The sequence below is a fragment of the Microchirus variegatus genome, assembly GCF_963457635.1.
Source record: "Microchirus variegatus genome assembly, chromosome: 8".
Lineage (NCBI taxonomy): Eukaryota > Metazoa > Chordata > Actinopteri > Pleuronectiformes > Soleidae > Microchirus > Microchirus variegatus.
This window is the reverse complement of record NC_139809.1, coordinates 2,003,126-2,030,168: the sequence shown is the minus strand read 5'-3', so window position 1 is coordinate 2,030,168 and position 27,043 is coordinate 2,003,126. Positions and strand designations below refer to the sequence as shown.

At 39.2% G+C, this 27,043-nt stretch overlaps 2 protein-coding genes across 2 annotated transcripts in view; one reads left to right on the top strand and one right to left on the bottom strand.

Annotated features, from left to right (window-relative positions):
• The window catches only part of LOC310930484 (neuroplastin-like), a gene marked incomplete at both ends in the record, with an annotated part of 15,870 nt that extends 4,521 nt beyond the window's left edge, over positions 1–11,349 (top strand). Inside the window, 7 exons of the mRNA XM_083893491.1 lie at positions 1,751–2,098; positions 3,231–3,399; positions 3,490–3,584; positions 5,616–5,749; positions 7,180–7,453; positions 9,903–9,924; positions 11,289–11,349. Of these exons, the coding sequence (XP_083749617.1) occupies positions 1,751–2,098; positions 3,231–3,399; positions 3,490–3,584; positions 5,616–5,749; positions 7,180–7,453; positions 9,903–9,924; positions 11,289–11,349 (1,103 nt within the window). The remainder of the gene's footprint in view (positions 1–1,750; positions 2,099–3,230; positions 3,400–3,489; positions 3,585–5,615; positions 5,750–7,179; positions 7,454–9,902; positions 9,925–11,288) is intronic.
• Positions 11,350–14,425: 3,076 nt separating this feature from the next.
• LOC310930624 (inner centromere protein-like) lies at positions 14,426–24,816 on the bottom strand (the record flags this gene model as incomplete). Its single annotated transcript, XM_083893659.1, has 17 exons — positions 14,426–14,601; positions 16,366–16,519; positions 16,881–16,943; positions 17,093–17,131; positions 17,688–17,768; positions 17,904–18,024; positions 18,191–18,363; positions 18,970–19,077; positions 19,277–19,397; positions 19,501–19,610; positions 21,332–21,349; positions 22,256–22,396; positions 22,525–22,612; positions 23,587–23,629; positions 23,737–24,350; positions 24,426–24,536; positions 24,677–24,816. The coding sequence occupies 17 exons, from the start codon at positions 24,814–24,816 to the stop codon at positions 14,426–14,428; spliced, it is 2,301 nt and encodes a 766-aa protein (XP_083749785.1).
• Between the last annotated feature and the right edge of the window lie 2,227 nt (positions 24,817–27,043).

Genomic DNA, 27,043 nt, shown 5'->3' with positions numbered 1-27,043 from the left:
TTTGTTCATCACATTTAAAAAAGGTTATACGTCCTTGTAGCCCATATTCTGCTGTTCTATTTGATGCCCAGCTTCCATTTATTCTCTCAAATTTCACTTTTCACGCAACCATGTGTACTAATAATTAGTACACATGGTGTATTGCCAATTGCCCAATTGGGTGACCATGAGACTTTCTTCGTAAACAATTAGTGTTTACGGAGAAAGTCTCATGGTCACCCAATTGGGCTAAATTAATGATGTTGTTTGTTCCATTATATTGCAAGAGTTGATGGACATGGAGAGTAATATTAAGAATGTAGCTCCACATTTAGTCTTCGCTGTCACTGTATTCATGAGTGAGGATTTGTTAACAAACAACTGAGCCCATCAGTCAGGCATGAGCGTGGACGGTGTCAATCACAATCGTGACACATCTCAAACTGACATGGACTCGTCTCTCAGCGGTTTAGTGTCTGAGCTGTTGGTTTTTCCTCTTCAGCCCCAGTCATGTTGTTAAGTATATACTTTACACAGGAATCTATATAGGAGTTGATGAATCATGATGGATTATGATGTTTGTTGTCTGGTTTTTTTTTGTGTGATTATCTGCTTGGTCTGGTTGTGTGTGTGTGTGTGTCTCTTCCTACTCCTACTTTGTTGCTGTAGAGTCATTGCTTCTATGGAAACAGAGGGTCTATTACCAGTGGGCCCACACATTCCCCAGAGACCCAGAGCTGCAGCTTCTATAAATCTCTCCATCTCCTGTGCACAGTGCCTATATAGACCACACATGACTTTATGTAAAGCCCCTCCTCCTTCCTCCAAGGAGCCTTTCACTTTTATTGTATTTGCCTTTGAGAGAGGACAGAATCTCTGTCCAGCTAAACAAACGGTTGACAGTTTGTCTGGCGCCTGCAACTCCATCGTTGAATAATTATATATAAACGCGCTTTTCCAAGCATTAATGATCGTTATCTGACGAGATGCGCTGGAAAATAATAAGAAGGTCACTTGGAGGACTGTTGGATGAGAGCGCTGTGTGAGCCAGACACACATTTAAATGATGTTATTAATTGGACAAAACCAAATGAGAGCCGCGCAGGGACGTCCCAGCAGAATTGAGTTAAAGCTTCCCAAGAATAGCATGGAAGGCTGAGGCACAGCTGAGGTCGTCTCCTTGCTGCTACACAAAAAGGTCGACGTTGCCCCTGCTGACAGGTTCAGGTTGATGATAAACGAATGATAGATTAATCAGACAGAAATGATGTTGTGTGGTTTATCTTAATCTCTATTTAAATTTAAAAACGGATACAAAACAAGCAAACTGAAAATATGCACTGCTGGCCCGAAGGAACAATAGATTCAATTTAATGGATTAAGCAATTAATAGAAACTATTATATTAATATTGTTATTGATTGTTTGTTGAGCTCTGTGAGGAAGTATTTTATCAGACAAACAATGAACCAATAAATAGTTGATAAAAACGTATTTATTTTTGAAGCCCTGTTCTATTCTGCTTGTTTTATTGTTTTCATTTTTAAGTTTGAATTGTAATTTTCTTATTATTTCACATTATCTGTTTTACTGTCTGGTCCTCTTATCATTTTAATTTACTTAATTTTCTTTACCTTTCCATCCTACGCCTGTTTTCCTTTCCTTTTTTTTGTGTGTGTGTGTGTGTGTGTGTGTGCTGTGTATCTCTGGACCTGTTGTCCCACAATTCTTCACCAACAACACACACCCCCCCCCCCCCCCCCCGCCACCAGCTGGCTTTGTCAAGTCGCCCTTTACCGAGACTAAGCTCACAGATGATGTCTTTGAGCTTTACTGCGACGTGGCGGGGACCCCCACCCCGGAGATTCAGTGGTGGTACGCTGAGATCAACCAAGCCGATTCGTTCCGGCAACTGTGGGACGGCGCCCGCAAGAGGCGAGTGTCCATCGGCACGGCTTACGGCGCCAACGCCGTAAGCGTGCTCTCTGTCTCCCTCCTCACGCTGGACGACTCGGGTACGTACGAGTGCAGAGCCAGCAACGACCCGCGACGCAACCACCTGCACCTTAATGCGGCCACGCCCTGGATCCGTGCCCAGGCCACTATAACTGTGATGCAGAGTGAGTGGTCAGTGTAGATGACCCCCTCCTCCCTCCTCCTCCTCCCTCCCTCCAGCAGCCAAATAGGATTGACCCTGTGTGATACAGCTTCCCTCAGACCTCACTAGAAGCCATCCTTCCCCATGCGGACCTGGAAAATGGACCTGGAGAAACACTCATTACTTAGCAACTCCCTTCAGTACATCCTATATCCTTAGATCGTCCTGTTTTCCTTCATTTCCTGTCACTTAGACAATCTTGTGTAGTTGCAGACGACGTTTACCTGTTCTGAGATTTGACAGAACGTCACATGACGACACGCGTTGCTGAGCTGTGCGTGTGTGCCGGCCAAATTGATTGTGGCTGCCTGGATTGAGAGGTGTTTACGTGTCCGAACAAGGTGCAGATAATCGGGATTAAGGAGAATAGAAACTCTCCAATTTAGGTCACGAGTGCTTACGAGCTACAGCTTGCATTTCAGCCAGATTAAAAACTCTGATTCTTTCAAAACTACTTGATCTTAAATAGGGACTGCGAAAAGAACACTGAGTTAGACCTCGACCCAGAGTCATTTTTGTTGGCTGCAAGTCCCGTTTGGTCACATTGTGCTCAGCTTGTGATCCGAACAGGATTGAGTTTCTGAAAAAGTTAAAAATCACTTCATAACCTGATGAACAACAAAAATATGTTGATTTCAGTGTAGCTTGCAGTAAATGCTAAAGTAAAGAAATGCTTGCAGAGCACAACACAAGTGACATGTTTGCACAATGAATCTAATACTGGGCAATAATATTTACTTAAGGCTTCAGCTTCTGCTCAGTATTACTGCCAGAGGCTTAAGAATTGAATGCTTCTCTTTTCAGTTCACCATGAATCTTGTGTGTACTCGTGTTTTTTTCTCTACTTGTATTTTTAAATGTTTACAGGCGTTGTTTTAGTAAGCGACTGAGAATAATGTAGAAAATCACTCGATTTCTATTTCAGGAAGATACCCAAAGGAATTCCTCCCACTATTCAAATCTATTCCTGCTCTATGTTATATTTATATATTTATCTGTTATCTGAACTGATGTGTTGTCAAAAATCTTCCAACACACGCCCCTCACTCACATGCTTTGCCTCCATGTTAGCTGATCTGTGTCTCCTTTCGCAGAGCCTTCGATCGCCACGTCCGAACAAATCACCCTTCCCGTGGAAGGTAACGTTCTCACGCTGCAGTGCAACCTGACCTCGACCAACGGCGTCCACGAGGAGAGCTACTGGATGAAGAACGGCGAGGAGATCCCAGACACGCGCGGTCCAAGTAAAAACACAGAGTACAGGTCAGGCTCTTCACAAACTCTGTACAATGTCATGAGTTCGTCGGCCTGTGTTGTGTTGTTTATATAAGATGTCTGCTTGTTGTTCCGCAGGCACAACAAACCGAGGGCAGATGACGCCGGAGTGTACATGTGTGTCTTCACCTTTGAGATGGGTCTCCCAGGCAATGCCACCATCGAAGTCAAATGTAGGTGTTGATTTGTGAGCTACAGGCGTCTTTGTTAGTTTTCAAGGCCACAACGGAGATTAAAATGGCCAGAGTGGCCTTGAGCAGCAGCAGCAGCAGCAGCAGCAGCAAAAGCTCAGGGTTATGGTGTGAGGACCTGTGATTTCAAACCTCTCGTCAGGCTGCTCAGAGGCAGACGGCGCCCCCTTGCCGCCTCCATCTAACCAGCAGTCGGCTCAGTGGCAGCAGATGGCGTGTTGTTTGTCTAACAGCACAGGATTATGTCTCCATGGTAAAAATCTGGTCGGCCTTTTCAGCTGTTTCACATGCATCTATATGGAGAAAAATTACACTTTTAACTCTAATTAAACTTTTATTTAATAGGAATAGTTTAATTTTTTCCAAACGGAAAAAAAACACCACAATAGAGACACATTCAGCTGTTTTTATAAAGCCTATAGGGAACGGTCTTCATGTGGTGGACATGTGTGGTGTATTATAAAAATAACCTGTTAGTATTCTACTAGTATATAAATGTTCTGTTTTATTCCTTTATCTGCAACACAGATTTGTTTCATTGCAAAAATATATTTTCTTTTTCCTCTGGAAAGCACAGTCGCCGTTGAAAATTATGCAATGAATATAAATAATTAATAATTATTCAAGGGGCCGCAGCGGTGTGAAGATTTTCTTGTATGCAGCCATTTTGTTTCATCTCTCTTACGAGCGTCTATTAATTGCAGGAACGTCTGTTTATCACATAACTGTGCAGAGGTTCAGTCGACAGGTCTCTAACTTGGCCGACTCTGCAGCATTTAGACGAGAAACGTAACAGATATCGATGGAAACGTTGACAGATTCCGCTTCCGTCCCGTCCCACGTGGACAAATGATTCTTCTAATAATTTCCGGCAGGCTGTGCTGAACCTTTCGATCTACATACAGGTTACCGCGGCAACCGTGGTAGTAAATAACACACTTGGAATGGTATTGCTTATAGAATTGAATTGAATTGAATGACTTTATTCCTCCCTCGGGGGGGAAACGCACATTTACAACAGCTCAATTAAGGCGACAAGAGGTGCAGAAAATGTGCAAGGGTATAATAAGTAAGAAGAAAGACAACGTAAAGATAAGAGTAAAAATAGGGTAAAAAATGAAATACAATATGGTAAACAAATCACACTCTAAATATAAGTAAGACTCTAATAAAATAAAATACAATAAGGTAAAAATACGCTCTAATATAAGTAAAAAGAAGTAAAATGTAAGATAGAGTAAGAAATAGAATAAAATAAAATACAATATGCTCTAATATAAGTAAAAAGAAGTAAAATGTATGATAAGAGTAAAAAATAGAATAAAAATAAAATACAATATGGTAAAAAAAATGTTTTTAAATTAAATTACACACTCTAATGTAGGGTAAGTAATTCAGTAGAGATAAGAATAAAAATAAGACAAGAGTACACAATATCCAAGTAGTACACACAGTGTAGAAAGGAACTAAACCGAGATGTGCACTCAGTACAGAAGAGAAATCCTGAATAAAGAAACTGAATTTGAATTTTACACCATAAGCAGAGGTAAGTATGTAAATGGGCGGACATTTAAAACGAGGAGTTAAATATCTGAACAGCAGTGGGGATGAAGGACTTTCGGTAGCGCTCTGTCTTACACTGAGGGTGTCAGAGCTGCTGCTGAAGGAGCTGCTGAGCTCCTCCACAGTCAGGTGCAGTGGGTGGAGTGTGTTGTCCATAGAACGCACCAGTGTTGACTTTGACCTCGTTTGGATAAGAAATGAAAAGAGACGTCTGTGTGTTAATCCTATAACTGTTCAAAGGTCAGTGGATTTACTAAGGGACACCTTAGCAGTGTGCAGTGGCCACAAGGGTGCAGCTGTGCTATAGGTGTTAACAAATGCATCAATAGGACACATTTGTTGTGTTCATGCAGCTGACACCATTACACTCAAAATGTATAAATACCGGCACTAATGGTGCTAATAAACTGTCACAAAGATATTTGATATTGATATTTCTCTACATTTCAGCTGCTCCTGAGATTGTAGGCCACAAGCGTAGTGAGAATAAGAACGAGGGCCAGCGCGCCGTGCTCTACTGTAAGTCTGTGGGATATCCTTACCCTGTCTGGACCTGGTGGAAGTTCACCAACGGCATATTTCGGGTATGTGTTGAACACCTTAAGTCCTGAGTTTCACGAGTTCTAAGTTCTAATACGTTTCCACAACACGGAACATGGTGGTCATAAAACACAACGTAAACGCTACAACAACAACGCTCGGTAATGAACACATGGCATTCATTCCTCTTACCGTTAGACATTGTAATAGTAAAAACGCTGCCAAAACATTTCCTCCTCAGCATAACATTAAGAAAGCAATAAATTCTGGTACAAAAGACGCAATCAGAGTCCAAGTGTGTTAAAGGTGGAGAAGTTAAATATACACTTTGGCTTACAGTGTGTAACATTTAGATTAAAATGTTTTAATTGGCAGAAACTGAAGATAAAATAATTATACATAAAAGTGCATTATGTAATAAATCATAAAATCCTCCTAATGTGTCACAGAGACTCAGGAATAATGTTCATATAACAAACTGAACTCACCAACAACAACAGTACAAGCAATATATTCGCATAACAAATATTTTGCAGACTGCAAATCATGTTTATGTTTTGAAATCATGTTTTGGCGTCATGTGGCGCCACCTACCGCCGTCTACCAATCATTGCAGTCAGTAGAGTCTCAGCTGCCGAGCAACCACGGGTTGCCAGTTACGTCTGAGCTACAATGGTGGAGAAAACGAAGACCTCGGTATTTTGAATTTGAGCGTCGTAACCGTTTTTGGCCACATTCTTACATATGGCGCCTTTAATTTAATTCTAAGTTTTTCATGACACCAGAATGTGCCTTTTTTTATATTTATGTCAGGAGCCGAGTCAGCTCTACGGAGGCGGCCATTTTGGACCTCACTGTTTTTTACAATGGACAAACTTAACATCTTTGTAGTTTTGATGCTAACTGAAGACTACATAGGTTCTTCAACACACTTAGAATGTTACTCATTTTACACACGGTACCTTTATGCTCTGTCATTAATTATTTTTATGTGCAATATATTGTCATTTTTCATACTGTCAAGTTTTTTATACTGTAGTTTTCTCATCAGTGCAATATCCATATCTTTATTTAATATCCTTATTTAATAGCTCAGCCTTGTTTCCTTACACTGTAAATACCATGTGCATACTGTGTATATTCTACATTCTATTTTTAAACCTATTTTTATAGTCAGTGTTAATATCTTTATATATTGTACTTTATATATTCTATTTCTTTTTGGTAATGCATGTTTATTATTTATTATCCTTATCCTTATTGTCTTGCTGCTGTAACACTGGAAATTTCCCCACTGCGGGACGAATAAAGGACTATCTTATCTTATCTTATCTTATCTTATCTTATCTTATCTTATCTTAATCTTATGTCACTTTATGTCAGTAGAAGTATTGTATATCCTTTCAACAAATAAAAACATTGAAGCTGTAACATGAAAATGATTAAGTACTAAATGAAACTTCTTCCTTGACAGGAAATCGACAACTCGACCGAACGCCACTTTGTCATGAGCAAAGACAACTACACCGAGCTCCACATCGTCAACCTGGACATTAATTCAGATCCGGGCGAGTTTCACTGCAACGCCACCAACACGATCAGCAGCCGCGACGAGAAGTCTGTGCTGAGGGTCCGCAGCCACCTGGCCCCCCTGTGGCCTCTCCTGGGAGTTCTGGCCGAGATCATCATCCTGGTCGTCATCATCGTCGTTTATGAGAAGCGCAAGAAGCCGGAGGATTTACAAGACGGTGAGTCACCAGTGCTTTCGATATTCAGATGTCTCTGTTTTTAAAAAAAACGTCTGAACAGAAAGTGCAGTTTTGACTTCTAAACGTCTGCCCGAGTCTTTCATTTTGCCAGAGATGCCGACAGAGGAGTCACTCGACTCTGTTCCTGTGCCTCAGTTCAATAATTTAGTCTGGCGAGGTCGACCCAACAGGCAGACTGTGTTGCACGAGGTCACACCTTGTCAGGACAGTTTCGTCCATTTAATATTCATGAGGAATATGATAGTGCAGTGTTGCAGAGGTGGACGCTTTCAATTATTAACAGCTTTCCAAGGACCTTGCACTGTCCCCAAGCTGCTGCAAGCTTAACCAGGGAGGCGTCATTTAATTACATGGCTTGCATATATAGTATGTCTTCCTGGGGTTTTCCAATGTGACCGTGCATTTTATTTTCCAGGAGATTTAATTTATTAGACACAACACACATTGAATGACTCTGCTGCGTCACACAAATACAGTATATTGCCACCATTGTTTATTTCACGATCAGAAATGGACCGATTCAGCGTGTCTGGTGTTTTAGTCACGTAATGATGACTGAGTGAATGTGTTGATTATAGTCAATCCTGTTTACATTGCATTTCTTTTGAATGATGTGAGCTTTGGTTACTGAGTTCTACAAGAGATTGTTGTAATGAATATCTCCTCCTGCCTTTCTTCCAATGTGCATAACCTAAAATCGTGTTTGTGGTAAGTGTGAGACTTTGCATGCATCGTGAATTTCAACAAGCAGTCTCATCTCTTTTCACGTCAGGACACAGCTCTGTTCAGCTTCTATGGAAGTAAATCTGTGCCATCTGAGTTTGAATTGGAATTTCTAACACAATTTTTTTGCATCGAAATTAGACTTTGAATTTTAAAAAACCATCAAATTTCAAGCCCTGGGTTTTTTTTGCCATTCATTTTTTTTTTCAACGTTGAAATAAATTCAGTGTAAAAAAAATTTGATGTCTCAAAAAATTCAGTTGCAAAAAATTCGATGTCTCAAAAAATTCAGTTGCAAAAAATTAAATGTCTCAAAAAATTCAGTCGCAAAAAATTAACTTGCAAAAATTCAGTCGCAAAAAATTAACTTGCAAAAATTCAGTCGCAAAAAATTCACTTGCAAAAATTCAGTCGCAAAAAATTCACTTGCAAAAACATCCGTTAATATCTGGGTCACCAGACAGAAGCAATCGATCCCTGTCTCAATTCATCCAAGTATAATTTAAGTATCTCGAAGCAGAGCCAAGTCTCCTTTCTAAATATGGTCGTCCTAATTAAAGTCCAGTAACTTTTAGCTGTTTAAAACATCATCTTTTTGCTACTGGTTTGTAATATCCTCATTTTTCTGTGCTGTTTGTGATGACAGGGTCGTCAGCATGATGACATTTTGCAGTTAACCAGGCGCTAATTGCATTTACTCAGTTCGTCTGATAGACAACAAGGAGCAGCCAGTGGTGGCGCCACAAATCAAGTTATGAGGTTTAGTATTAAACTGTAATTCATGTATGGCCAATGGAGCGTACGTTGATTGGTGTTGGATGAATTGAGACAGGGATCGATTGCTTCTTTCTGGTGACCTGGATATTAACTGACGTTTTTGCAAGTGAATTTTTTGCAACTGAATTTTTTGAGACATCGATTTTTTTTACACTGAATTTATTTCAACATCGAAAAAAAAAATGAATGGCAAAAAAAAAACAGTGCTTGAAATTTGATGGTTTTTAAAATTCAAAGTCTAATTTCGATGCAAAAAAATTCAGTGTTAGAAATTCAGTGAATTCAAACTCACAGATTTACTTCCATAAGCTTCCTCCATCTTTGGTGTTGGTGTCGAGTGCTTTTTTTTATTTTTCAACGTTTTATTTTGCGACGCATATTTATTTATTTTTTTTAACTCAAAAATCACTGCAGCAGTAAAACGGCATGAAAGAACTGAGACTATTTTTTTTTTTTTTTTAAATCTCCATCAGTCATTTCTACTGTCACTGTTTCAGCTGCAGTAAATCTCTCCACTGATGTCTTTGAGAGAACAGATGTTCAGCCCTGCTTGTCTGTGCATGACGACAGTGTTTTTGTTTCATTCAAAAGTTTCCCTGTGTGTAGCTGTTCACACTCGCACATGCATCTCAGCGTGTTGTGCCGTGCTGGACTTGAAGTGCATTTTTTTGTGTGTGTGTGTGTGTGTCTGTGTGTGTTTGTTGATGACCTCACAGAATTGTTTTGGTGCAGCATGATGGTGCGTTGTTATTATCACGGCTGCATTTAAAACACGTGTTACAGCTGAAACTTAGAGGTCGTCAAAGAGGCTCAGGATGAAATGTCTTTCTCACATCTTTTCTTTGACACTTCATCAACTTGTGCAACGTCCTTGCGATTCTTTTATTTTTTGGTCTTTATTTCTCCATATTTCCCCTCGTTGCCTCAGATGATGACCCAGCTGGACCAGTGTAAGTATTTGACCTTCTTTACCTTGATATCTGTTTCGCCTGGTACATTGACATGTTCTGTGGTAGCTCATCCTCATGTCTGTAGAGTTAAGAATCTCTTTTAGAGCTGAGAGATTACGCGTTTGGTTTATAAAATGTAAAAAAAAAAAAAACATTGATCAGTTTGTCACAAACCTGGAAATGTTGATGTTCTCAAACGTCTCCTTTTGTCCCCAAACCAAAATGATGTCTTTGTTATGTGGAGCAAAGAAATGAAGAAAATATTCACATTTAAGAAGTTGAAACAATCAGAAATCTGGTTTTAATCATGAAAAAAAGTTTCAAACCGATCAATCGAGCAATCGTTTCAGCTCTAATCTGGAGAGAGAGCACCTTGTATTGATGCTATTCTTCATTCATGTGAAATTTATGGAAGTAAATCTGTGCCATCTGAGTTTGAATTGGAATTTCTAACACTGAATTTTTTTGCATCGAAATTAGACTTTGAATTTTAAAAACCATCAAATTTCAAGCACTGTTAAAATTAAAAAAATAATTTTTTTTTCAACATTGAAATAAATTCAGTTGCAAAAAATTTGATGTCTCAAAAAATTCAGTTGCAAAAAATTCGATGTCTCAAAAAATTCAGTTGCAAAAAATTCGATGTCTCAAAAAAAAACTTAATTTTTTGAGACATTGAATTTCTTGCAACTGAATTTTTCGAGACATCAAATTTTTTTTTACACTGAATTTATTTCAAAGTTGAAAAAAAATCAATGGCAATAAAAAAAACAGTTCTTGAAATTTGATGGTTTTTAAAATTCAAAGTCTAATTTTGATGCAAAAAAATTCAGTGTTAGAAATTTGAATTCAAACTCAGATGGGACAGATTTACTTCCATAGAAATTAGTTATTCCTGACTTGTTCCTGATTAGGAGAGCCACATTGTTAAGACATCTACCTAAAACCCCCATAGTTTTGCTGTAAATATTCATGTTTACAAACTGTTGTGTGTGTATATAGATATATATGCGTATATAAATCTATATATGTATGTATATATATATATATATATAGATATAAAAGCATGACTATATTGTAATTTAAATTAGCGGAGTGACCTGTTAATCTGAGTTTAATTAGTATTTGGGTGATAAAATGTCAGAATATCTGCACTATAAACTGTCAGAGCAACAATCATCAACCATAAGTGTCTAATTAATAATGAACTGAGTGTAATATATTTAAAAAAGAACTGCAGCGATTAACGAGTCGTTAGGACGGGAATGAAACTGCAGTCACAGTCTCAGCTCTGCTTTACACGCTGTGATTTGATGTGTGGTCTGATTGTGTCCTTTGTCTCTTTTAAAAAAAAAAAAAAAAAGGAAAACTAATTCGACCAACAACCACAAAGACAAGAACCTCCGCCAGAGGAATACAAACTGAGCAGCTTGACTGCTGAGTAAGTATTGAATTATTTAGAGGAAGCCTGTAGATGATAAGTATGTATGACAACAAGCCTGTGGCCAAATCTCAACATGATCCACTATAGAGAAGCAGATTGTCACTGTAAAGTAAAACAAGGGTCTCATGAGTTGTTTTTCTTTTTGTTCTTTTTTGTTGCAGGTGTCATGACACATGTATGAACCATATGAAGGTAAACCAGAGGAGAATCCATACCATTTGATAACAGGATGTGTCTGCCATTACAAAGTATGGTTGATGGGGGGAGTTCACTGAGGCATGCCTTATGATTGTTGTTGTGCTACGGCGTGAGGTCACGAGGTACTCCGAGCATTATGGGATTGTTGACATTATAACCATTGTTGCTGCATGCAGTTGTTGACGTTTATGATTTATTAACCTCTTAATCGCTTACTTTACATTTTTACTTCTTCTAAAAATAATGCATGAAAGATGTTAAACCTTCTGTTTGATACAGAAATGGCTTTTTTCCTTTTTCTTTTTTTTTTTTGGTTTCTCTGAGAGTGGCTTTATATAGATTATAGACTGTGTTTAAAAAGGGAAAACTCAACAATGTAAAAGAAGAATAACACCATACTCTGGTATGGCAGTTGTGTACAGTTTTATCGTTCCACTGCATACCGTTTTCAAGGTTTTATCGTTTTACTCGACAATATGTATTACATTTTAAGGGCTTTGCAATGTCCCTCTAACTTTAAGGATTACTTTACTATGTGTGTGTACTATATGTATTAAATCACTATAAGTGTGTATCAGATGACCATTAATATAAAGAATATTCCTATTATATGATGCACTTCAACGTTGAAAATACTGAACAAACTGTATAAACCAACTTTAGTAGATCTATTCTAATCATTTGACATTATTTTATATGTATGTGCGTTGTACAGCATGGCTATTTACCCTATGCAATTATTCTCCATATCAATATCCTGAAAGTCATCGCAGCTTTTGATTTCTCTGTGATGAAGCTTTAAAGTAGTAGGATCACCGTAGAGCATTGATGGCAAACGACACGCGCTGCATGAATCATGTGGACAGTGAAAGACGGTCCATGTCAGGACTGACACACGTGAAGCAATTCCAAATAGCAGAGTCATTTTTAGGAATAAAGGTCTTGAAAAAGAAAAACGTGTGTCCGTTCTGTTCGTTTCTTTTGAAAAGATAAAAGACGGATTCAAATTCTGTTTGTGATGGCTATGGGTCAATGGGAATCGTGGGGAACAGCGCCATCTGGTGAGATTTTGAGTGAGATCTCAAATCGAAAGTAGAGAAACTTGTATTGTGTAATAGAGACACTGGTATTTTTTTTTTTTAGCTATCACTTTAACAAATAGTAGAAATAATTGTTGTTAAAATTATTCAGATAAAAGAAAAACAGTCTCAGTCAGATTGTCCATCCATTTTCTACCACTTTATCCTCCACATGAGGGTCACGGTGGGTTCTGCGCCCGTCTCAGCTGACATAGGGAGATAGGCGGGGTACACCCTGAACACAGACACACAACCATTCAATCTCACATTCACACCTATGGTCAATTTAGAGTGTCCAATTTACCTAATCTCCATATTGCATGTTTGGAGAACATGCTAAACTCCATGCAGAAGCCCTTGTTCCAACCAGGGCTCAAACCCTGGTCTTCATGCTGCAAAGGCAAGAGCGCTAACCACGAGCAGTCAGATTGTCTTTGATTAAAAATCAAATTATAGAACTGAAAACCCTTCACACGGCTCTTGCTAAGCATCACAGTTTCCTATGTGAACATTTAACGTTGCTGACATTTCAGTCGAGTCTTGACAAAGATCTGGAGGGACTGAAATGTTGAGAGCTGAAAATATGTTGCCCTGAAAGATATCTAAAATATCTATAATTTTGTGTTGCTCTTTCTCTCACTCTATACAACCTAAAGATGGACAAAGTGACAGCTGAACCTAAAGTGAAGCCAAACCATTTTGAACCCCATTGTCTCTATGTGCGAAAATGTTTCTACCATGTTTGGTACTTGGGCTTCATTTTTCTGCACAGCGCTCAGTCAGTTGCAATATCCAGCTTCACCACTAGGCGCCACCAAATGCTACAAACTGAACATTTAACAAGTTGCCATTTTCTCTCATCTGCTAAAACTCCATATAAAGTATATCAGAGGACAAAACTGGCTTTTAATAATGAGGCAAAAATACATACAAACTTGTGACAAAAAAACACTCTTTTATCCGTCTCTGCTTTTAAATGCCAGCAAAAACTCTTAATGACACTTGTAAACTGTTTTATCACAATTTGACACAGGTTTTTAAGTTTCTAAAAACGGAATTTACATGCGAGTCACTGATTTAACGTGTGTGACGTTTGTATCCGTTTTCTTTAATTATTTGTAAGTGTGTTCTGGCCCTTGCCAGACCATGATTGTTACATAAGAATAAAGTAAACACATATCTGGTTTGTAGTTTTCTTGTCTTCACACAGATAAACTGTGTGTGAATGTGACATTTCTTTTCCATGGACAGAAGTTAGAAATAAGCAGCACCACAGAACCGTTACGGTGTTTGTCTTGTCACTGTGATGCTACCACGTCACAGTACCAAGGGTTGCCAGATTTGCCGTACACCGGAGCCAATAATCCTCCTAACTCCGCCCAAAGAAATGTGCATGGATGGACATTCACAGTCAATATGAGCAATGTATGTTAGCAAATAATAATTAACCTATAAAACAAATTTCTATGAATAACCTTTTATACTTTAATGCACTTTTAAAACAATCCCAAAGATAGTGATTGTATCATTTACATCCAGTATATGTTATACAAATGAAAGTTTTTAATGAATCAGCAAAAACTTTCAAACATCCAGATCCCTGTGTGTTATTATACAGATGTCATCTCCCGTGTATCACATAATATAAGTATTGATATTTTACAAACTAACAACATTGTTAAAAATGTTGACCCCTAAGAAGACAAATGTAATATAATAGAAAAACAATGTTACTTTTTTGGAAACAGACAAATAATAAACTTTATACAGTGCACAGACATTACTTTGATCCACTTGGAGGAGAGTGCCACACGGCGGAGCTGGTGCGTTTAAAATACCGAGGCTTGCTTTTATAAAAGATGTCCTCCAGTTTTGGTGGTTCAATTTCTCCAAAAAACGAGTCAAAATCAGGAGGATTGAAGTACTGCTTCATAATGATCTGCTGCAGGTTGGGACCTAGGGCAGAAAATATTAGACCGGCATCACAACCCATACAAACAGGCTCATAATGTTGGGAGTAATTAATGGTTAGACATATGTGACTAAGCGGGAACAAGTCGGCCGAGCGCAAAACGAGAAAAACAGGAAAACGTTTGTTTTTTTTCAAAATTAGGGATTTCCGTTTTTTTTCAAAATTACACAAGTTGAAGTTTTGAAGAAGCCACTACATGCTTCAAATCACAGTATTGTGGGTCTTAAAACCATAAACTTTGTTTGAATTAAGGTTGTTTTATCGCTGTGAATCACTCCTAGTTTGGGTGTGGTGATCTCACATTCCAGAGCCTTTGTTGCTTCTTCAGCCAATCAGCTGACGATCAGGAGAATACACCTGGCTAATTAATATGCAGCTCTCACTCAGAGAGCAAGCGAGGGGAGGGGAGGGGAGAGATAGGCCTGGACCTTTCCAGCGTGTGTGTGTGTGTGTGTGTGTGTGTGTGTGCAGTGCGAAATTAAAGCGTGATTATCATCAAAGCAGTCATCATCAAAGCTTTGTTTGACAAAGGAAGGCAAAGAGAACAGGACAATAAGTCAGCTGTGGCTGAGCAGCTTCTTCACAAGGACAGAGAAAGCACAGAGACTGCTGGTGTGTGTAGACTGTTAGCATTTTAAGCTAGCGATCTTTATGCTAACATGTTAGCAGACTTCATCGTGACAAAAACAACAAACAGATGGATTATTCCGCGGCTGAAAGAGAGCAGGACGCACACGGTAGTTGTGTGAGATGATGACATGACGCCAGCACCGCGCATTCTCCTATCAAATTGGACTTTTGGAGGCGAACAGACGTAAAACTGCGACGAAAAGGAAGCAAGCCCGGACCTCTTATCTGATCGGAGGCACTGAAGTCTGCCGGAATACCTTTCAGTTTCTTATGGGGTGAGTTTTTATTAACGTTGTTTATCTATGTTATGTTAGTGTTCATTCAAAGTCACATACAGACGCAAATAGGGACGCTGTCTTTTAATAATCCACTGTGCGTTTCATAACGCCGTTTGGCTACATTGTTATTAGCTAGGCTTGCTTAGCTCGCTAGCTCGGTACTGTATTATTACAATGAGAATGATGCGCACATCGAAACTTTTGTTCGGTCAGATGAGCGTATTATAAGTCGTAAGAGGAGCATGTCACGGCCCTCTTTGAGATTTTTTACACCCGCAGGTTCAGTTTGATAATTCAAATGCTTTGAGACGAAACTCCCGTATTCGAAACCTCACATTGCATTGAATGATGTGTGAATGCCACACCTTTGCATGCATGAATCACACATGTGATTAACACAATGTGTGATGAACTTGTTAATTACACGTGCAATTCATGCACATAAAGGTGTGGCGAGGATTCAGTTACCTCGTATTCAGTTTCTTGGTCGTCATCACTGGGGTTTTTTTTTGGTTACCAGGTCAATAATACTAAAGATTGATTAAGGATGCTTTCACACCTATGTGTCACGGTGACACATTGATGTGCACCAAATACTGTAGGTGTGAAAGCATCCTGAGTATTTGCCCCGTTAATCAAATAATTAGATTGAATTAAATGCTTTATAAAAAATAAATTCTTCAATGCCCTATTAAAGTAAACTTTGGTTTGTGGACAAAACAAAACATTGAATGACTGTCATTTTTAAATTTAATTTTAAATAAACCAACCTGAATGAATTAAACACAGCAGCATTGTGAGCGATAAGCTACTAAACTAATATAATAATACAGTACATACCTTCTGCCCAGGATGGAATGGGTTTCTTTGGGGCAGACTCATCATCAGTAGAGTCATCACTGTTTTGGTCCATCCCATAATCATCTTTATTTTTGAACTTCATCAGGGGTTTGTTGCCACCCTTTGGAGTGATGGAGTACGACTGTGGTGATTTCTGCGCAGGATAAAAATAAAACAGAGTAAAACTTTACCCCGATGACAAATCAGTTCTGCCACGATTTAAAGTTGCAGTAGGCAGGATTGTGGGAGCTCTCTGATCTGAGCCTTTTCCATCTGATTAGCACAGACGGAAACACTTAGCATGGCACAGCAGTGTGCCCAATCCTTTTCTGATTAAAAGGACATGATTCATAAAGGATAAGGAAGAGGGTGGTAGAAACTGCATAGATGTATCCAAGGTTGAAGTCTAGTCCTCTCAGATGACTTGATTTTTTCCTCTTCATGGCCAAAAACACACTCCAACTGCAGCTTTGATTGTTGAAATCAGAAATAGCAGAATATAATTCAATATTTACCTCAATATCCACAGTCACATTGAGGCCTCCACCTTTTCCGACTGGTGTTTTCATCACAGACTTCTGCAAAAAAAATAAACATGAGTGGAAAAGTTGTGAATGTGATTTAATGACAGAAACTTTTTAACATTCAGGCAAATCATATATTCTGAAATAATATGGTCACTGGTTGCCAAATTATAATGAAGTCAATAAAATAACAACAGTCTTACCTCAATATCCACAGTCACATTCAGACCAGCAGCAGGTTTCTTTACACAGGGCAAACAGGAAGTGAGAGGCATCATCAGTAACTACACTAGCAAATTTAACGTGCGATTACTTCAGGACATTACTTTAAATCTTAATTATGAAAAAAAAAGAAAAAAGATAATTACTTCAGACTGTTCTATCTCATAGGTAACTGTTTTCAAGTTCAAATACATTGTGTATACCATGTTAACAAATGATAGTTTAGACGCATATTTCTGCCACACCAGCAAAATAAAACAGATCAGTATCACAACGTTAGAACAATATATATTTCACATTATAATATTAGAGTTAATACGTAAGAGCAATATAGGCTACATATAAGAATATAGGAGTTAATTGTCCCAACTATATAATGTTATAAAAATAAACTAGTACATTATGTGGAAACATCCAACACGATACTGATCTGTTTTTATTTTGTTGGTGTGACTTCTGTAGGACAGAACCCATACATAATTTTTTTTTTTTTTTTTTAAATGTCTCAGACTCTGAATACATTTATTCTTAACATGAGGAAAATTGAAAATATCAAACAATTCCCGAGTTTACCTGTTTCATAGCAGCAGCCTCTCTTTGCTTTGCTGCCTCTCTGTCCTTAGCAGCTTTCTCTGCAGCAAACCTCAGCTCCTCCTCCTGCTGGAATACAAAGCATATTAACATTTAGATTGATAATCATGTTCAATGAAATGATTAACATTTGAGCTACACTTAAAATGAGGGACAAGGAGGAAATCTATAATGAAGAAACGTCTTGATTTTACGTCTCACCTGTTTTCGTTTTTCCTCAAGTGTTCTTTTCTTCTCTTCCAGTTCTCTTCTCTCTTTCTCTCTTGCTGCTTTCTCCAGTTCACGCTGCAGAGCCACAGCTTTTTCTTTCTCAATTCTCTCCCTGAAGAAAAAATATATATAAAAAAACTAGAAAACAAGCCTGTAAATCAAAGACTCGTGTAAATGTTCATCTAATTTCTTCTGCAGTGCAAGATTGAGTTATCTTGAGGTGTAATAATCCTTTACACATCAACTATTATGATAGAAAGGTAAGGACAATAAATAACCTTTCAGCAGCAGCTTGACGCTCTCGCTCCCTTTCTCTTTCCAGCTCTCTTTCTCGCTCCTGTTCCTTCTTCAGCTCCAGTGCTTTGCGAGCTTCAGCCAGTTTACGAGCTCGCTGTTCTTCCTCTTCCAGCTTCTTTTTCACGAGTAACTCCTGCTGCTGCTTCTCTTCCTCCTTAAGAAACACATGTAAAATAAGAAAAAAAAAGGTCTGAGCTAAATGTGCCATTCAAGGGAAACTGATAAAGATACAGCCAAAAGAAATGGCAGTTACTGCGTAGTATGAATCAAACCGCACAGATCATCATCATGATTCTGAGCAGTGATCAAAAAGTAGCCAAAACAAAAGTGTATATAAAGTAAATAAACAAGCAATATGCAGCGGGGAGACCCTGGGAGGGTGAGTGTTTGTGAGGAGATGCACGGGTGGTGCCACGAATGAGCGTTCCCCGGAACATTTCCCAAGTGCGAACATTAAAAAAGTGTGCCGTAGTAAGAGAAAATAATCAATATTTTTAAATCGTCGGAACAAAAAATCAAATTAATCGATATATCGCCCAGGCCTATTGTGACGTCCCTATGAGTGCGGAAGTCAACAATGCGTGTTTTATCTCCTGTACTTAGACTGAGGAGGACCACAAAAACATGAGTGAGTCATCTTTTTTCACACTTTACCGACTGATAAGGGCCTCTAGAGTCCCAAATATAGGGATTTATATGATACAAAAGTTGATTTAGCATAAAATGTCCCCTTTGAGGAGGAAAAAAAGCATAATCTTACTGCTTGCTGCATCTTCTTCCTCCTAGCCTCTTCCTCCAACTTCTTCTGCTCAAGCTCCTCCAGACGTTTCAGGGCCAGCTTCCGCTTGGCCTTCTCATCCGCCTGTCGCTGGTTTAAGAAGCACAATATGAGTTGAGGGGTGAACGTTTTGACTTTTTCAAACCAGTGTGCAAACATTGTTTAAATGAAAATGCATCTGAAGGCAGCGGGCAGGTTTTGGTTAGAGTTGGCGTGTTGTGAATAATTTGTCTTTCATCGAAATTCCTATGAGACAAAGGACAAAATATGGTTGAATTTTGTTCCATACCTTATCATTTTTCTCATCAATCTGTAACATTTTCTGCTCAACCTTCTTTTTCTTTTCCTCCTCCCTCTGCTCTTCTTTCACTTTGGCATCAAACACCCGTTTCAGCCTCTCATCCCTCTTCCTGGAACACAAATTATGAACATTAGGATACATTTTGTAATGCATAAAACATAATAACTGGCTTGGAATAAATACGTATAAAATGTGAAAGACTGAGTTCTAACCGTTTAAGCTCATCTTGTTTCCGTCTCTTCTCCTCCTCCATTTTCTTCATCCTTTCCTCTTCTTGCTCTTGCTTCTTTTTAAGTGCTTCCAGTTTGTGTCGCTCTTTTGTCTATACATGTACAAGAAAATACGATTCAAAGGTTTGTTCAAAAAGAAATTAATGAATAAACAAATGAAAAAAAAATCAAATTAATGCAAAAGGGCAAATGGAGTGCTTTCATGCAGAAAGTGTTCACCTCCCAGAATAGACACCAAAAGCAAAAATCCATCCAAAAGAATAAAAGTCGTCATTAAACTTGTGATGACGTTAATTAACATGGATTCTGGTTAAGATGGATTTTTCCTTTAGTTTCCAAACAAAAACAAGTGAAGTCACCAAAACTGTATTAGGTTGCTTGAAGGGTTGTTATATTCTAAACAACTGCATAACATGAGCATTAGTGACCAATGGAATGAGACCATCAACTAAGTGCAGTTTGGGGTGTTATTAATATCCAGTTGCCCACTTCACACACGTGCTGCAAAATTGCAGGGTTCAAGTGTAGAGCATCATTAAACATATTTCACTTTCTGACGTTCATCTTTTTTTCTCCAGAAAGCTGCTTATCCGTTTTCTCTAGAGTAGGGATGTCTAATATTTGATAGAGGGCAGCTGGCCTTATAAGACACAGAAAAGTACCGGCAACCCAGGTTCCTTCACTGAATTTTCTTTTCATTTAAATGTAAACAAATAAGAACTTTGTGTTGTATTCTACCACAAAACTTCATTTTTTGTTAAGGTGCCGCCATTACATTTAATTTTGGCTTACAAAGGTGCAGGTAACTCATACGCACATAATCATTCAGTGCTTATTTTCAGCTCCCACTGAATGACCAATTTCAATTTTTTTTTAAATGATTATATATACAAATATATTGTTGATTCTGTGGGGGCCCAAAACTCTTTTGTCAATGACCGGGAAACACTATTTACTTTTACAAAATAGAAGGCAAGCAGGCCAACGTTGAGCGGTCTTGCTCAAGAGCCTGCATTTAACACAAGTCTCTCCAACCGCCATAGATAGTTACTTGAGCTGTGATGTAAATGTGTTCATGTGGAAATATGGAGACAGGAAAGGGATTTGTGTAAAGGGGTGTGTGCTAATGGTGCTTTTCCACTATATAGTTCTAGCATGATTCAACTCGACTTGGTTTGATATCAGGTCTTTTTCATGTGAGGTGAAAGGTGAGGTGTACAGTATGACGACGTCATGGCTTATGTCCTCAACGTGGACGGGGGCCGTCATAGGACAGCTGCACGAAACTGCCGTGACGTCGGGTTTCTATGCGACACACAAACTAGCAACAAGAAAAAAAGTTATTTTCGGTGTCCTGAATCAACAGAATCACTTTGTTAAAAAGATCACTGAATCGTGACTCAGTCTGACACAGTCACTGAACTGAAATATAGTTGAATGTGTTGTGATTTAGCTCATGATCGCCGGCTTATAATGTTGGAGATTAGCTCATGTTTTTAGTCTTTTTAACTTATCTACATTTTGGCATTGTTCGGTTTGATTCCTGTGTTGACGTCGCGCTCATGACTCTTCCAGGTGCCAATCTCTGCCAATGTCACATTTTAGTATCAGCTCAGCTCACTTGGAACCTTGCCAGAGCAGATACTAAAAAGAGCACCAGGTACTATCACTAATGAAAAAGCAAAAAAAAAAAAGCAGAGTCATGCTAGAACTGTAAAGTGGAAAAGTGCTTTAAATGAGAAGATATTCAACCCAGTTACAATGGGAACTTGGACCCACAAACATACAGTGAGTGCTTCGTTATCACACTTACCACGATGCCAACACTCAACTGATGAGGGGAGAAAAAAACAAACATCCATATAAGAGAATTAAATAGTTTCAAAGCTCAAGAAAATACATGTAAATATAAAAAAAAAGGATTTAAGGGGTGAGCCAAGAACTTTTAAGATATCAATTAAAATGTATGTCCAGCAAGTATTTTCTGCTGTGTAAACAAACATAATAGGGACTTTTTAAACTATAAACTCATCTAAGTAAGCTTAAAGGGAGATTCTACATTGATTAATTACTTCTTTTAAAATGTTTCTCATTCATTTGTCCCAAAACATTTGCTAATGTAGAAATGTACAGTGTGAGAAAAACCCTTTATCAGCCAAAGATGCAGCAGCATCTCTGAAGATTCAGGCCAAGGACTGACACCTGGATTAAGAAGGCACTCCATGTGCGTTAATGTACCACAATGATGTAATAATGCACATTTTTGAAGCGCCTCTATCGCCCCCAGCCAACACAGCACCTGAACCCCTGAGAACAACACTGCATTTTTGCTGCGAGTTAAGCTTTCAACGAGGTTGCGCTTAAGTTTAGGACGGGAGCGGGGGACATAACACGAGCGCTAAATGAAGACGGCATCTCACCCAGTCAAGATCACTGTACTTCACTCTGGTGGACACCTAACGAGCGCAGGTTCAAAAACCTGAGCCGTCTGGCGAGTGGCGACACGCGTTCTAACGGAGAGTCCGCTTTTTTTCGCCCCTCATTTTTATTATCGCTGTTCTGATGGTCAATAATGGACATTACAGCCATGTTTTTGAGCCTAAAATGAAGTAGTACAGTGTAGAATAGTTTAGACCCCCGCGTTTGCTGCTGTAAAAAAAAAAAAAAAAGTCGACACGTGGACCTCGACAATCGACTCTAAAAATGTGTGAAATGCCCATCCCTACTTTCAACTTACCTTGGGGTCAGCCTTCATCGGAGTGGTGTGTTTAATGAAGGACTTGACAACACCAGTGCGGTTAAGGGTATTTGGAGTCATCATCAGCATCTGATTCTTCTGCACAGTGTGGAAAAAAGATTTCATGTGGGGCTTCATTACCTGTGCAAAAGAAAAAGAGAATCAACTCAAAAACTTCATTGTTTGATTGAGAAACCCACTCATAATTTCATGGAAATTTCCCATGTTTTATTATTAATACTTGATTAAAAAAAAGAGTTTTAACTTACACTGTGACTTTTCTTGGGTGGAGAGAGCCTCTTAGTGGGACTTTCCTCCACAGTGTCTGGCGCTTTACGTTTAGTACTTCGGCGTGACCTGGAGGAACAGAAACACATGACAGAATTTATTATTCAACAACCTTGTTCAACAAGTATTATCCTGTCATTTAAGATAACAGGTGGGAGAAGCAAGAACATGACAATCCCTCATCATGTTTTCCTGCATGTACACAAAGAGAAGCACTCACTTTCTGCCCAAGTGCGAGGTCTGTTGCTTCTCATTTACAACTGAAACACAAATTAAAACACATTTGGCAAAACTGTCAGACACCAACACATAAATAGGTTCACCAAGAAATATGAAATAAAATGTAATTAATTAAAATTAAATTAATAAAATGGAGAGCTTCTTTACCCATCCTCCTGTCCGGTGTGGCCACTTTCTGCTCAGCAACAAACAGCGATGGGGGGGCCAGTTTGGGTAAGTGTGCAGCCACTGAGCGGGTAACACGTCCAATAGATGGATGGACACTAATATTAAGCTGAATATAAATACATTTAATACAATTAATGCAACACTAAAACATCAGCTGATCAATAAAATGTAGGATTTATTTGGCACTAAATAGACAAACGCATGTATTCATACCATTTGAGTTTCCAAAGATCCCTCTGCTGCGGCATCACCCTCAGTGTCTACAGGTACATCCTCTGACATGCTGTAGATGTCAAAAACATTCATATGGTCACAGGTTAAAGTGAAAGAAGATACATTTACCTGCCACCACAAGAATTTGCTCAAAGTTCTAGTGTGTACAATTTCACAACACACATTGGTGAAGTTAGTTGCAAGTTATATTAATAATAATATTCCTCACCTCAACCTTACTATCCCAAGTGTGTTGGAAAACCTATGTAGCCCTCTGTTACCATTACAACTCAAAAAATGTTAAGTTTGTCTATTGCTGAAAAATGTATTCACCGGTATACTGCCCAGCACTAGTGGCCTCCAAATGAAAATGGCTCATTGCAGGGTGATGAAAACGTAAATATTTTTGAATATGTACTTACCCCTCTTTATCCTCTTCCTCCGCAGAGTCCACACTCGAGTCCTCTACAATGACAAAGTTAGATGCAACATAACAATAATTAAAGTGCACCAGACTTTGCAAATGTGTGGTATTTCATACACTTATATGACAAACATGGCTCCCGTCTCACCAGTGATATTGCTGCTGCATGAAGAGTTGCCTGTGCGACCGGTCTTCCTCTTGAGCATGGAACGGCGAGAGGCGCGGCGAATAGACTCCTGAGTCATACTGTGTCGCAGACCAGCCAGAGAACGCCGTAGCTTGAGAGAGCACCGCACAGAGCTCCGGCGAGAGTTTTGAGGGGCTGCAGCAATTGTGATCTTAGAAGCTGAGAGGCCAGGAGAAGGTTCCAGACTCCTGGCGAGCTCGGCAGACAAGCGGTCTGCTGAGGAGATCCTGACGAGAGCCTTAGGTGAGGGTATCTTTGGTGGAGACTGGGCATCACCACATGTATCATCAGAGGATACTTCTGGATTGTTTGCTTTGTTATTTAGATCCACTATTTCTGCCTCTATCAGCTCAGACGTCATGTTTTGCGCCATGTCAGAGCTGCCATGAGACAAGTAGCTTTCATCCTCCGATACCCCCGTCTTAGTCTGTTGGGTTTGACAGGTGGTGCGTTTGGGCAGTGTGGTGGGGCTGGCCTGTGAGGTAGAAGCCCCAGGAATGGCTACATCTTCAGCAATGGGGTTCAGTGATTTGACAGAGGAGCCACGAAGGTTACTACGCTTTCCTTTTGAAAACCTGGACATTGGAAGAAAATTTAGTATTTAAAAAGTAATGTGTAAAGCTCTCAAAAAAACAAAGCCGGCAACAAACCTTCGGCTTGCTTGATTTTCTTCCTGGCGACCCACAGAAACACGCTTCCTTCGACTATTCTTTTTCTGTGATGGTGTTTTTGGCATTAATTCTGGTTCAGCATTGAAATCTCTGTTAACAAATAGAAATTGCTTCAATTGTATAACCTGGAAAACAATTGCAGAAGATTTGTGGACTACAATACATTTCAGAGGAAGTAAACCTGTGAAAAGAGCAAAAGGATCCCATTTTATGTATAAATTCAAGTCTACCTTGAGAACATGCGCTTGGCTTCTTGTTGGATCTCCTCAAGCCAAACCATATGGACATTATCAATTTCACTGACAAATTCCTGTGCTTTTCCATCAAACGTTTGCATGATAGATTGCACCGACGACAGTACGGTGTTCATGGTGATGGCCTGGAGCAGAGATTGAGCAGTTAAAATCAAGCTGTAAACAGCAATGGACATTACTGTAATTACATGAACCCCACCAGCCTTATGTGCACAGAACAGCAACCCTTTCCCCCCCAAAAAAAATCACAGTGTACATCAAAACACAACAAAAATATTATCAAAATAGAACAGCTGTGTGGACCTAATATTGGTATCTTATGTTATACTTCTAACATATGTCACTGATATCATTGACAAGAAAGTGCAGTTTTAATGCGGTAATTCCCGCCTATGTATCAGGTATTGTACACTTAAGTGTCCATTTAGCACAAACGTTGTCTCTGTACGTGGTCAGCACATGCGCAGTGAGTCATGATATCACAGACAGGTTAGGGTGGGCCGTGTTTGAAAACAAAATGTGACCGACTATTGTATAATTGTCTATTCAGGGCTGAAAACAGCCCATGATACGCTTTTACAAACAGAGTTAGCCAACGTAGCGTTTCAGTGAAACTAATGAGTTTAGCTGACTAACTTCAACAAAACCTACACAAATGGGACACCAACAACAAATAACGTTAGATGTTGCGCTGTAAAATAAGGGGTTATCCAGTTAAACCGAGTAATATTCACATTTTAATTGCTAAGCAACTGTTCTGCCTTCGAGTAAAAGTAGCAGTTAGCTAGCTCATACTAATGTCATCGCTGGGTCCTTACCTTTTAACCGCGTTGACAAAGAAGGAATCCGATGTTTGTATTCCACTAACTTAAATAACTGTCTCTATCGCAGAGTGGCGTGCAAATAAACGGATTAAAGTGAAAGAGAATCCACTTTGATTTACTGTTCAGGTTTAGACCGTTTACAAAACTGACAGTTCCGATCGTAAACAGCAGCAGCAGTTCCGCTCACTCACCCGCTGAAACCGTTCAAGTGGTTCACCAGCCAATCATAGAGCTCCATGAACAAGAGAGGCCGCTCGATTTGTGAATAGACGTTGACCGAGGAGGTGGAGACTCTCGTTTGGGAAGTACAAAAGCAGGGCGGTGGAGCGGAGTGCGTAAAACGGCCTACACCTATGAGAAAATCGTGCAAACCCACATAATTTCTGGGCGGAGTTAGAGCGCTGCCCAGATTTAAACATGCAAACATCGACAACACAGCTTTTATGTTCTCACCCATAGACATTTAAGAGTAGACGCCGCATTGGCTGCTGGGGAGCAAGAAATGCGGCCGCCATCTTGGACCGGTCGTTTTACTATTAGTTGAGCAGCGGAAGCAATACGATGCCAGAACATTGTGCAGCATATTCCTGCGTTAATGGACGGACGTTTGAAAACAGGACTCGAGGGATTACTTTTCACAAGTTGTATTGAACATTACCCAGAACGGGTGATTAATTGAACCTAAAACTGATTTTTGCTCCATGATTTCTATTGCTGTGTTTATATTTATAGTGTATATAGTGTTTGCAAAATACCTACATATCACATATATGTCGAAATATTCTATTACTGTTAATCCCACTATGACTATTAAAATATGTCGAACCATGTGTTCTGTATCATAACTACATGTATGACGTTTGCAGCAAAAAAAAAAAAAAAGTTTTCAATTCAGAGTTACGATTGATAAAGTGCGCATTGAGCTGCCAAACAGGTGACCGGTCCAAGATGGCGGCCCCACGGCTCTGCAATATGCAGTAGCGGTCGATGCAGCGTCTACTGTTATATGTCTATGTTCACACCAGACACCGATAGCCCCAAATATGGACGACACATCCCACAATGCAAAGCGGTTCCCAAGCCCTATTGACTGACCATAACAGATAGCATTGCATTGCAGAAAAATATTGAAGTCTTATAAAATGACATTTATCACTCTGTCGTGTATAAAAAGATAGAATTCTGCCATAACACGGTTCTCATCGCCCTGTCATTTGGCATTATGCCATATAAAGTTGCTGTATTGTTTTAAATGAGTTCAGTGAAGCTCACACTGAAACAATCGATCGTAATACACAAGCAGCTGTCAACAACCTTTACGTCACGTTGTTCTTTTCTCATGTTGTTTTGTGCCACAATGGCATTTCATTGTTTGTGGCTGTCGTGTCAAAACTAACATTTCCCCTGTCTTGTAATATGCTTTTTTTTAAATTATAGTGAAGCCTATTTTTATGGACTTATGTAGCCTAAAGTGTTGTATTATGTATCTCAGATTGTCTTTATTGTCATGATACAACCG